General features: G+C 37.5%; 1 protein-coding gene across 2 annotated transcripts in view; it reads right to left on the bottom strand.

Annotated features, from left to right (window-relative positions):
• Window positions 1–1,707: 1,707 nt before the first annotated feature.
• TMCC1 (transmembrane and coiled-coil domain family 1) overlaps window positions 1,708–12,889 on the bottom strand; it is a 96,928-nt gene continuing 85,746 nt past the window's right edge. For both annotated transcript variants that reach the window (XM_015821540.1, XM_015821541.1), the window contains exons 3-4: window positions 5,824–5,959; window positions 1,708–3,669 (exon numbers count right to left, since the gene is read on the bottom strand). In XM_015821540.1, the coding sequence (XP_015677026.1) occupies window positions 3,355–3,669; window positions 5,824–5,959 (451 nt within the window). In that variant the 3' untranslated portion in view covers window positions 1,708–3,354. The remainder of the gene's footprint in view (window positions 3,670–5,823; window positions 5,960–12,889) is intronic.

The raw sequence follows: 12,889 nt of genomic DNA, 5'->3' as shown, positions 1-12,889 counted from the left end.
AGTTAGATATGTTATGAAGCATTGAAAAAAATGCTAAACTGTTGTTCCCATCAATACAATCTGTTACATTCATTTCTTTTTGTGATCATCTGATATGCTATTTATATGTTACATATCACTGATCTAAAGAGGAAATTCTGGAAAATCAATACAAAACTGAGGAGGGCCACATCAGTAATAATGCTACACGCACATACTCACTTACTTGCAAACACTATCTGTAACAAATAACCCCAAAATGCTTGCAAAGGGAATTAGGAGTTTAAAGCTATAGTCGCATTTTTAAACAATTAACATTTGTTAAATAATTTGATGCAGTGAGGAGAATGAATTTTGTTAGCAAAAAAGGCAAAATGAAAAGAGTCATGTTAGAATATTCAACAGATTGGATGCAATCTCATAAAATATGAACAGAAACCTTTAGAATGCATTGAAAGCCTGTTTTAACCATAAACCAAAACATCTTTTGGGGGAAATTCTGAAGATTAGGGCTCTGCCATATTTCTCTTTTTTGCTGGTAAACAGATGCTAGTTGTTATAGCATTTAACTAATAATACACATTCAGAAATCATAAATGTTTACAAGAAAAAGCAATGAAGTATTCACTAACAGACTTTGGTGAATATTGAATAATGAATACTCATCTAGGTCATATTTGTTTATATGCTGTGCTAAGCTTATCTACAGAAAATTCTGTACTTCACAAAGGTGGCCCTAGGAATCACCTCAAGCATTTCATGTTGTGTCCAAATCATGCCTCTTTTAAGTTATTTAGTTTACCATTAAGAGCATGCAGAAAACTGGAGTGGTATTGAGATGTTTAGGAGCAGTGAACATAAATTCAATAAAAATTTGAAATGACAGGCCAAGGAAAATGTGAATAGAAACAAATATTAACAATCTACACCTATAGGGCTAGGACAACAGAATGCTTAGTTATTGGCCAGAATCTCTTCAATTTGACAAATTCCTTGAGGGAACAAGTAGATTTTTTTTCAGTACCAATATGTGATTCATGTTAGTGTTAGGGATCTGAGTGTATAAAGAACTGCAATTCTGAAAATGATATGCTAGACCTCTTGAATCACAGTTTAATTCTAAAGCAAAAGGGAGTTTCTCTACATAGGTTTTATGTATATAAGTTTTCTTTGTTGACAGTCAGAAGGCCAAGCTCCATTTAACTGAGGCGGAGGGACAGAAACAAAATTTAAATAATAAAACCGAACAAGTAAGAACTTCCATATGCATTTCCACGTTATGTAGGTTATTTTGGGATTGTTAAGACTCTTAGATAAAACACTGGTCAAGTTAGAATTAAATAATTATATTCCGGCAATGTGAAAGAATACTTAACTGTTTCACAGAGAAACAGAATGAAGAGTTTTAATTCTGAATTTCACAAATATAAAACCTGTTGGCCAGCATTAAAAAAGTTTTGGAAAAACATGACACCGTGGCTGAAGACCTACTAACAGAATGAATATTCTTATACTTCTAAGTCCTGTTTACATTTTCGAAAAAGCAATGAAAGTAGAGGTACAAGAAGCTCACGCCACGGCTTTTTAAAATATGTCTCTTGCAAAGGCAAATTCTGTTTGGAACCCTTACACATGTAACTTGCTCAACTTCTTGTCTTACATGCTTGAAACAGGAAGAACCTGTTTCGAGCATGTGTTGAGTAACAGAGTGTGTGTGTGTGTGTGTGTGTGTGTGTGATACAGTTCACTTGCTCTTTTGTTTCCCTATTTCTTGACAATGCTCAGCTGCCACCAAATCTTACTAATGCAAGAGGTTTCATCATGTCCTATATGGGGAACACAAGGAGGTTGAAGAGGCTGACTCTAAATATAAAAAAGTACCAACAGCATGAACACTGTTAGTAGTCTGTTAGTAGTACAGCTTTGGTTTCAGTTCCCAAGGGCTTATTTGAATAACACATTAACTCAGGTACTATTTAAAGGATTGGCCTAATGACTTGATGCTTCCTTAAGCATTTATGCCTTCCTTAACAGACACAGGGTAACTTTACGATAGATCTGAAGCTGACCGACTGTAATCTATCTTAGCTACCACTCCAACTTTGGCATGGAGGAGCCTAAACTTAAAAGTTTAAGTCCTATTTATTATTGATATTAAGACTGCCTAGTTTTCTTCTCAGAACAGCTCACTCACTCATGCTTTCAAAACTTCCTGCTCATTTTTCTTAAAATAAACCAGGATTCAAAATACCTGGTCCAGACACAACAGGACCAGGAACAACATTTTCAGTTCCTCATTTACTTCCAAACAAAGCAAAGGGTATATGAACTGGCTGGAGGGATCAGATCATCTGTTTTGTTAATGCGAGGTCTGGAAGTTAAGGAGGAAACAGATCACATTTGAACAGGTTTGCACTTGAGATACATTAAACATTATCTGCAACCTTCCAAATCATCTCAGAACACGGTAGCTCATATTTATTCACACGCTTCTTCATTTACGAACGTCACTTCTTTATTCAAAGAGAGCAAGAGAGAGAAAGAGAGATGATGCTCTCAACCATTAAGTTCAAAAACAATCCCCAATAAGAATAAAAAATCCTATTAGAAACAATAAGGAAGCACTGAGAGTTTTGAGTATTACACTCTTCAAGTATGCCATTTGGATTTTTAAATCTGTGACTATACATACATTAAAAAACAGTCAAAGTGCAACCAAGGGCTTTTGCTTAAAATAGTCAAAGGGCTACTTCAAAATACTGTAGTACAACTGTGCAGGAACTGTACACAGTAGAACTAATCCACTTCATATATCTAGCCAGAAAGTTTAACAGCAGAAGAGGCAAACCCAGGAAGAGATCCAGAAAGTTCCATGTATTGCATTGGTCTTTCACTAGAGAAAGCCATCCTGAAGCTATACATTCAGACACAGAATGTGGTCAGGTTTCACAGTAGCATTGTAGGATAATCAGAGTATCGTTATGCACCGGATTATCTTTGTTAGAATTTATGTAATTGTCTTTTCCTCTTCCGACCAGGTTTAGTACAGTAGTTGAGCCATAATTTAATTTGCTCATTGGTGTGCTCCAGATTTGTGTTTTATCTCTGTACACATACAGAATATTAAGATTTGCATCCAAAGAGAACCGTGCTACATAAAAACTGTTCAGGATTTTTGACAAAAAAAAAAAGTTCTTTAATAAATTCTAAAAAAAACCCTCACTATTGCCAATATGTCTCAGAGAGAAAATATTATTTTAACTGTAAACAAATTCACACTCGGACATGTTAACATCTTCAGTGGAGGAAGGAACTGACGACTAAGTTTGATGCACTTCCTTGCCAAGTGGGCGAGGCAACGGCCCGTTCTTGTCATCATCTGGGGGGTGAAAAGAAGCGTTCCAAGTAGCTGGTAATGGCGTCCCAGTGCTTACACAGAAAGGCAATGAAGACCATGGCAAAGAAAGTGCTGAACGTCCTGCTGCGAGTCTTCATCAGGGGGACCACGCAGTTGGCCACGGTGGAGACAAACACCAACAGGACAGCCATCACAGCTAAAAGGATGTTTATTAGTTTGCCCAGAAGGTTTCTGGCAGTGGCATTTTCAAGGCCCTCCAACTGGACAACTTGCTGCTGCTGCTGTTGCAGTTCCATCTTGGAGATTCTGGTCTGGCAGGCTTCCAGGGCCTCCTGTTGAGCACAAGAAAACTGCTTAGTCATCTCAGAAGGGAGAGAGAGATCAATCAGACCCTATACTAGGCTCTTTTTTACCCGAACAGAATGTGCCTGTAGGCATAAATGTAACGTGTCAAGCAGTCCACTGACAAAAACATCAGGTGCCAGAAGCTGACAGGATAATAATCAGAAATGCAGCCTGGCACATTTCCTAAATAATATACTAAACACACCCTGCAAAGCCTTTTGGGAATCCATGAGCTGCAATCACATTTTGCAGGATGTGACTAACTCCTTTGGTTTCATATCCAGGAGCAAAATTAAGGTTTCTCTAGGCTTGTTCCTACAGAACTGGGTTGCAAAAAATGTGGACAACTAACAGATATTAGTTTCTGTATCTCTCTGCTACTATCTAGCAGTTATCAGGATTTCTACTGCCCAGACTTGATAGCCCTAATCTGTAATATGGCTGGCATAATCTCCACGAAATTGTAGTACTTTGAATGGCAATAAATCCCAGATAAAAGTAATTTATAATTCATGGTATCACATCAAAAGCTTATGTTGTGAACAATATGTAGTGAGGAATTAAAAGTCTTTCAGGTGAGGGATACAGTAACTGTCTCTTGATTTCACGTACCCGCTTATTTTCCTCTGCACAGACATTTAGGTCTTAAACCTGACATTGTCACAGTTCTTGGTATAAATGCTCCAGTTGTAATAATAACATCCAAGTATAATTTATGCTGAAGCAGAAATAATGTCACTGATGTAAATAAATTCTTTTAGGTCAGGAGTGCACAATTTCTGTAGCTTTTGAGAACTGCACCAGATTTGCAAGGTATGTCAGGAATCACTCTCTAAAAATCGACTGGGGCAGGGCCCCCTTTTTCTGGACGGGGGTTTGAAAGTTTTAAGTGGTGAAGAAAACCACTCAATCATCTGCAATCAGTGTGACCCTCAAGATGTCCGCTAATACTGTTCATGTGTGCTACCTATATAGATTCATAACCAAGAAAAAGGTAGACTGTGCATTTAAAAGTGTATCTGCCGTTGTGCTTTTGCATTTGACGTTATATTCCTACACAAAAAAACCTGCCAAATGACAGGATGATTGAAAATGGGGGTACTAAATTTCTCCTCTACTTAATCTGTTCTTAAACCTGTCTCCCCCACTGTTTTTCCTGTTCTTGTATGTTCTTATATTTGAAGCATAGCTGGGAGGAGGCCAAACATAATTTATGGAGTTTCTCAATCATCCAGATCATGGTTGTCCCAAAAGTGCTGTTCAAAAGGCAACTGGACTTTCTTCTTTTCCTTGAAAATATTTTGCTTCTCATCCAAGAAGCTTCTTCAGTTTGGATCTGAACTGAACTTCAGAACTAAAGAAGCTTCTTGGATGGGAAGCAAAAAAATTTCAAGGAAAAACCAAAAGTCCAGTTGCCTTTGGAACAGCACTTTTGGGACAAACATAGTTTAATTTTCTACACAATCCTTTGCTGGATATGTCCATATGGCAGAGATTTATTTCAGTGCAAAGATTTACCAGCATCATGTGGAATTAGCCTTCTTGTAAGGGATAAACCAATATTCTGAGTGAACATGCAGTTCAGTTCTTTAACATTCCAGATTTTTTTTAACTTTAAATACTTTATATACCCAGATTAAAAAAAAAAATCTTCAAGAAGTTCCTTATTTAGACAAGTAACAAGAAAAATCTGCTTCCCGAAGAGATGGACATATACTGTAACACCGGTTACTCTTTTTATTTCTACATCTGTATGACTTCATTAAAATTAATAGCAAATATAGCCTTATTAGGAACAATACCATAAAAATTACTGTCTGTCATGGTATAAACATGGCTCCTTTATTATAATTCTCTCTAAAGATGGAAGCAAGTTTGCCAGGAAATGAATTGATTTTTATTGTAAAACTGCCAGCTTTTCTTTATCAGGAATTTCTTAATAGGATTTGAATAAATTTTGCAAAGGTGTAAATGATTCTGGCTCCAGTTAAGGGTCACAGAATTGAGATAATTTGGCATTTAAAACACAGTACCTCAATTCTACTATTAATGAGGATTAAAATATAAACTGAAATAGAGCAATGTTTGTGAAAAATGCTCAACATAATTTAAATGAAGCGCAAATACAAACAACTGCTAACCTGGATGTCTCTGGCTCGTTCATAGGACTGGTAAGCTATTTTTTCCTCCATGCTGGCCAATTCTTGTTTTAAGTTGAGGATTTCATTCTGATGAAGTTCAGTCAGGTCATTCAGCTGCTCTTCTAGTCGCTCACATCTATGACAGAAAAAAACAACAACCATGGCTGTCATTTTTTTCTTTTAAAGACATCAGCACAATCTTCCTAGGTATCAAAACAGTTACAATAATTTTTAAAACAGGATTTAGCTGGCGAACATGACTTGCAATGATATAAAATAAACTGCACTTTTCTAAACTGCATCGGACCCGTCTCTTGGTAGGTTTTAAAATGTTCGAAGATACTATTCGGAGTGTCTCCGCTGACAGTTCCATCCTCAGTCCAACGTGTACTATCTTCAATCTGAGTCTTATCTTATGCTTTCTAATTTTGGAACATATCCAAAAACAAACTGAACGTTCATAAACAGCTGAATTTGAATTCAGCCCTTGCATCTGTTTCCTAGGCAAAGTCACCCCTTTGAAATATACCAGGGAAAACATAATGAAGTATCTTGGAAGAGGGAAGCAGTACAATTTCATATGCATGTGTAGAATTTATTAAAAAAAATTGTATAGCTGCCCTTATATGTAACATAACCCTGGGTAGCTCACAACAATAATAAAAGAATAAAGGCAATAAAAAGAATAAAAATCAGCAAAACAGAGCACGCCCAGTGCGCCAAACACACATACATACACATATGAATAACCACTGTAGAGACTGCCTGGGCTCTGGCCACACATCACTTCAAGGCTTGTGGAAAAGGCAACTCTTTAACACAGTGGTTCTCAACCTTTTTAATGCCGCGACCCCCAACCGGTCGTAAGTCGAGGACTAAACCGGTCGTAAGTCGAGGACTACCCAACCGGTCGTAAGTCGAGGACTTTCCCTGCCCGGGAGCGCCACACATGCGTGGTTCTGCCCCCTGCGCCAGCCGAGGCGTAGCTGGCAAGCGGCAGAGACGGAGCAGGCCGACCACCAGCTGGCCCAGCCCAAGGGAGGTAAGGCACCCGCCGGAAAAGGGGAAAAAATGGCGGACAGCCTTGCTTGGCGACCCCCGTGAAATGGTCGATCGACCCCAAATGGGGTCGCGACCCATAGGTTGAGAACCGCTGCTTTAACAGCTTCTGGGAAGACCAGGAGGGTAGGGGGCCTGCTGGATCTCAGGGGGGGGGGGAAGGCTACTTCCAAGAAAGCATTGTGACAAGAGTGTTTTTGGTTTTGACCTTTTCCTGATCAGTTTTATAACCTAATTAGTAACTATGCTACTCCTTCTTTCTAATCAAATTGCTCTCTCTCTCTCTAGGATTGAAAACTGTTTTTTCCCTGTTATACCCATACCTACTGCCAAGAGTTGAATTCATTGTTTTAAAATGCTGTTTCTTTAACAACTGTTGTAAATTCAGAAATCCTTTTAGAAAGGGAAAAAATATTTGATCTGAATGTTGTGAAATGGCTCTCTATCCTGTGTATTATATGACAGTAGTTGATATTCCCAACATTTGGGTGGATTCCCTTTAAGAATCAGCTGTGTGTTTTCCTAGCCATATCTGAAAAACTCAATGGTTATTCTGCTGTTTCTTAATTGTTTGGATTAGTCAGTTTAGATTAGAAAAATAAATTTATACAGCACTAAAAAAATACAGGCCAATATCTGGATTCTCCTTAAAACATCTAGAATGGGAAAAAAATAATGCTATGCAGCAAAAGCCTCGTTTGGTTACATCTACGTGTAGTTACAAAAAAGAACTACCTGCAAGTGATAGAGAGAAAAAGAAAATAATCAATTCGATTTTAATAAGAACTATCCTATTCTGATTTCTCAGGCTTATAAATGAATTAGAAACAGTTGGTTAGATGTACTGGGAGAAGGAAAAATAATCAGTTTAAGTAGGTGTATGTTCAAATAATCAAACACAACAAGAGGAAATAGGATCTGGGTGTGTAAGGAGAGCTTCCAAACTTTGTTTGCTTATTCCTGAGGCAGAAATACAGAAGAATAAGAGAAATAAGGAAGAATAAAATAAGGAATAAGGAAGAATAAAAGAAACTCACCTTTTTTTTGCATACAAACCTCTGATTAGGGGAAATGCTCCAATGGCACTGAAAAAATGTCTTAATAAACCTTTCATCCAAACTGCTGCTAAGTGAAGAAATATATTCAGTTCTGTAACATGGGAGTGAGAGCTTTTCCTTTGCTCTTATTTTTAGAATAGCAGCATGAATATGTAAGGTGTCTGAAGCAGCAGAAGGATGTAATTGAATTGCTGTTGTTCACATGCTGCACATGAACCCAGTGACACATGCAATAAATGTAATCATATGCACTAGCGCAACTACAATGATATAATAAGCAGGAACCCAGGGTTTCCTCATCAGTTCTAATGTTGCCTATTCAACATTCTTTGACTCTAATCAGATACTATCCAATGTTTGCAAGCTGCAGCTCACTCATCACATAATTGGACAGGAGCCATGGTGGTGCAGTGGTTAGAATGCAGTATTGCAGGCTAAAAAGTACGTATAGTCAAGGCCATGGTCTTCCCAGTTGCAATGTATGGCTGTGAAAGTTGGACCATAAGAAAGGCTGAGCGCCAAAGAATTGAGGCCTTTGAACTATGGTGCTGGAGAAGACTCCTGCAAGTCCCTTGGACTGCAAGGCGTTCAAACCGGTCAGTCCTAGAAGAGATCAACCCTGACTGCTCTTTAGAAGGCCTGATCCTGAAGTTGAAACTCAAATACTTTGGCCACCTAATGAGAAGGAAGGACTCACTGGAGAAGGGCCTAATGCTGGGAAAGATTGAGGGCAATAGAAGATGGGGACGACAGAGGTGGCTGGATGGAGTCACTGAAGCAGTAGGCATGAGCTTAAATGGACTCCAGAAGATGGCAGAGGACAGGAAGGCCTGGGTCAGACACGACTTCGCAACTAACAACAACAACAATTGCAGGCTAACTCACTGTTCACTGCCAGAGGTCGGTAAAAAGTTTGTTGGGGGCAATATGCTGACTCTGTAAACCGCTTAGAGAGGGCTGTAAAGCACTATGAGGCGGTATATAAATCTAAGTGCTATCGCTATTGCTAATTGGCCGCCTCTCAAGAAAGCTGGGAATGCATTGTGACCCTCCAAACTTTCTATAACCAACACATATGCCTTCATGCTATTGTCTTTTGGGGCAAATGCAGAGTGAAGAAAAAGAGGGAGAAATAATACGACAAAGAAATTAAAGACGTAAGGAAGCATACTTAAAAGTAGTTTACTCCAACAGCATTCATTACACTTCTTCAAACTTTCAAGCCCTTGCAAATTAATCCATCACATCTGTGCGACATGGTACCAATTCTAGTCACTGCCCAAACAAGGGACAAAATGAAACTGGCCTTCCCACAAACAAAGAGGTCCTTTTGGTCCACTATAAAATGCAGGTGAGTGAAAAGAGACACAAGCGTAGAACTTCATGCTGATACTTGGTAGTCACTCTTTCATACTGCTTCTTAGCTTAGTAGTAGAGATGCCTCTTGACACGGTTTTCAGAATAGCCTATATTACAGGGCTAGGCAACCTTGGCTCTTTTATGACTCGTGGACTTCAACTTCCAGAATTCCTGAGTCAGCATAGCTGTTTATGGTACTCTCTCAGTACCATATAACAAAGTGAAATTGTATTAACTGTCATTTTGGCTTCATTCAGGAATATTAATTCCTCACAACACACCATAATATAGGTACTCCTCAACTTACAACAGTTCATTTAGTGACCGTTCGAAGTTACAGCAGCATTGAAAAAAGCGAATTATGACTGTATTTCACACTTGTGACGGCTACAGCGTCCCCATGTGATCAAAATTCAGATGTTGGCAACTGACTCATATTTGTGACGGTTGCCGTGACCTGGGGTCATGTGATCACCTTTAGTGACCTTCTGACAAGCAAAGTCAATGGGGAAGCCAGATTCACTTAACAACCAGGTTACTAACTTAAGAACTGCAATTCACTGTGGCAAGAAAGGTCATAAAATGGGGCAAAATTCTCTTAACAACTGTCTTGCTTAGAAACAGAAATTTTGGGCTCAATTATAGGTCATAAGTCAAAGACTACTATATTTATCTGCTATCTTTCTGGCAACATTTTCACCTTTTTAAATTGTTCTAGCTTGAGGTAAAGATGCTAACAAAGTACACAAATTCATCTATGTGAGTTAGTGTCCTTGCATTGATGAAAAAATACACACGCCCAACAGCACATCTCTAACAAGATAAACATTTGTTACTAAAAACCAAAAGGACAACTGATATTCTTACCTTATCTCATGCTCAGTTCTGAACCATTTGTTAAGCATCCTATTTATTTTCACTCTTGCTTTACTTCCATCAATGTACTACCCTTGTTGAACACAGTAACTAATCTTCAACCTCATTTTATTGCTAAACATTCCATAATTCCAGCCTATTTACTTTCTGATATTCTTTTTTTTCTGTATTTCTTAACGACCTGCTGAGGAGCAAAAATCTGTCCACAGGCACAACCCCTGACTTGCCATAAAGCTACATTTCATTTCCCAAATTTTGCTCATTGTCACACCCTTTCAATTAGAAATTTGTCAAACATTTCCTAAGCACATTTAAGAAACAAATCCCTTATTAATTTTGCATTCACTTTATATACGCAAGCAATAATAGCATTCGTCCAATGCTCAAATTCAGATGCAATCTACACAACTGTGTTGAAACAACCCATATTTTAAGTTTTCTCCAACTACATAATCTATAACTGAAATCTTGCCATTTTTCAAAATTCTTACAATATTTATCACCTATGTTCTAGACACTAATACTTCTTGAATTCTACTCTTCAACCTATCATTATCATTCCTGTACAAATCTTTAAAATATTCCTTTCAGCGTTTCCTCATTTCAGTTTCAAAGCTCTTCACCTACTTCTAAAACAATTTAGATTCTCTGCATTTTCTCTACTTCTTTTAATCTGATCAATTCCTTGCTCTCGCTGGCTACAATTTGCATCCTTTTCTTGATATATTTCTCACAGGTTTTTTCTCTCACTGTCATTGTCTCATAATTTCTGACTTTGCATTCTTACTTCTTTTATTACTTTTGTCTTATTTCAAGTCTGTTTTTCCAAAATAAATAAATAAATAGAATAATTCATCACCCCTTTATGTTTTGTCAATTCTTTTAATTATTCAAAAATCAAATCAGTCATACGTTTATATTTATAGTCATTCACTGCATTTATAAATAAAACAATTAAATCACATATCCAAAACAAATAGTGTCTTCTAAGCAGTTACTTGCCAAATTGACATTTTTGGAGTTTCCAAACAGACCAATAACGTTTTTTGTGTCTTTCTGCCTTATATCTAATCCCCCATTCAGCTTCCTTGGATTATATTTATTCAGAATGTTGCAGAGTTGTCTCTGTTTTTGTTTCCTCCATTATCTCTATTCAACATATAACTATATCGCCAATCTATTGATTCCTTTCTGTACACACCCACAACATAGAAGATACCAATTCATACTCTTCAACATACGTTTTAGCCTTTTTCATTCATAATTAAATCCATATGTTCACTTCCCTGTGTATACAGGTTTCATTTAGTGACTGTTAATGGCACTGAAAAAAGTGACTTATGCCATTTTCCACACTTACGACCACTGCAGTATCCCTTTCATCATGTGATTGAAATTTGGATGCTTGCAACTGACTCATATTTATGACGGTTGCAGAATCTCTACTTTAGAGACTACTTTGCAAGCCAATATGCTGTTCCTCATATCCTATAAACAGGAAGAATATGAAGTGTACCAGGATCTACTTTCCATATTCTAGATTTAAAATCATCTAAGTCTCTGGGTTAATTAAAGTTTTTCCAATGGTGGTCACAATCAATAGATGTGTTCTAATGGGATTATATATTCCCATTTCACTGAACTGGTTATCTCTAGAGGAGGGGTCTCCAAAGTTGGCAACTTTAAGACTTGTAGACTTCAACTCCCAAAATTCCTTAGCCACCTATGCTACTGGGGAATTCTGCGAGTTGATCTCCACAAGTCTTAAAGTTGCCAAGTTTGGAGAGCCCTGCCTAGAGGTAGCAGAAGCTTCCTAGATTCCTTCTAATATAATTAAATCCTGTGTGTTTCTGCTGTATACGGTACAAGAAATAGTCTCCAGTGTATGAGGGATGCACTATCCTCATTAGAAAGCAGATGTGAGGTTTCTGCTCAACTCTGCTTACCTCACCTCTCCTTTTGCTATGGGAAAGGGAAGGGATTTTTCTGCTGAAATGGTAAAACTTTTCATGGATGAAAACCTTAGAGAACCTCTTAGTTTTCTGCATACAATCATTGAGGGTAGCAAAATACAGCAATATTGTCATTCATTTTATTTTTACAAATGATGTGACATCTCTCACCTGGAAGACAAAATACACATGCAAGCATAACAGTTATTTTCTAAATCTTTGCAAATTTAAAATCTGTCCAAGGAAAATATATTGAATTACAGGATTATTAAAAATTCTAAGGATTACAAAAGATAAAAATATAAGAGCCCTGCTGGGGAAGGCCAAAAACCAATTTAGTCCACAATATTATGATGTAAGTCACCAATCAAAAAATTGACAAATAGAACCAAGGATGGTAAGTCCTGTTTTACTTTTGCCGAATAACAATTGGCATTTAGCATATGCTCTTCCCTGGGATTCAGAGGATAATATACAGCCATTAGTATTAACAGAGATTGAAAGAACTTTTTAACACCATTACAATAGGAGAATATTACCATATTGATAGCCGCAAATTCCATAATTTAATTTTGCATTGATAAATAAATAGCTCCTTTAATTTTGACTTCAATGGAAGGCTCCAAGTTCTAATACTGTGAGAAAAGAAAAACCTCTCTTTGTCATACAGCTAGTCCTCCTTTAGCAATTACAATTGGGTCCTGCAATCTGGTCTTTAAGTGACACAGTCAGTAAGTGTAATGCTTTGGAATGCTCACCTTT

Source organism: Protobothrops mucrosquamatus, unplaced genomic scaffold, assembly GCF_001527695.2.
Source record: "Protobothrops mucrosquamatus isolate PMUCROS unplaced genomic scaffold, P.Mucros_1.0 scaffold1343, whole genome shotgun sequence".
Lineage (NCBI taxonomy): Eukaryota > Metazoa > Chordata > Lepidosauria > Squamata > Viperidae > Protobothrops > Protobothrops mucrosquamatus.
Note: the sequence above shows the minus strand (reverse complement) of the source record. Positions and strands in the feature narration are given on the sequence as shown.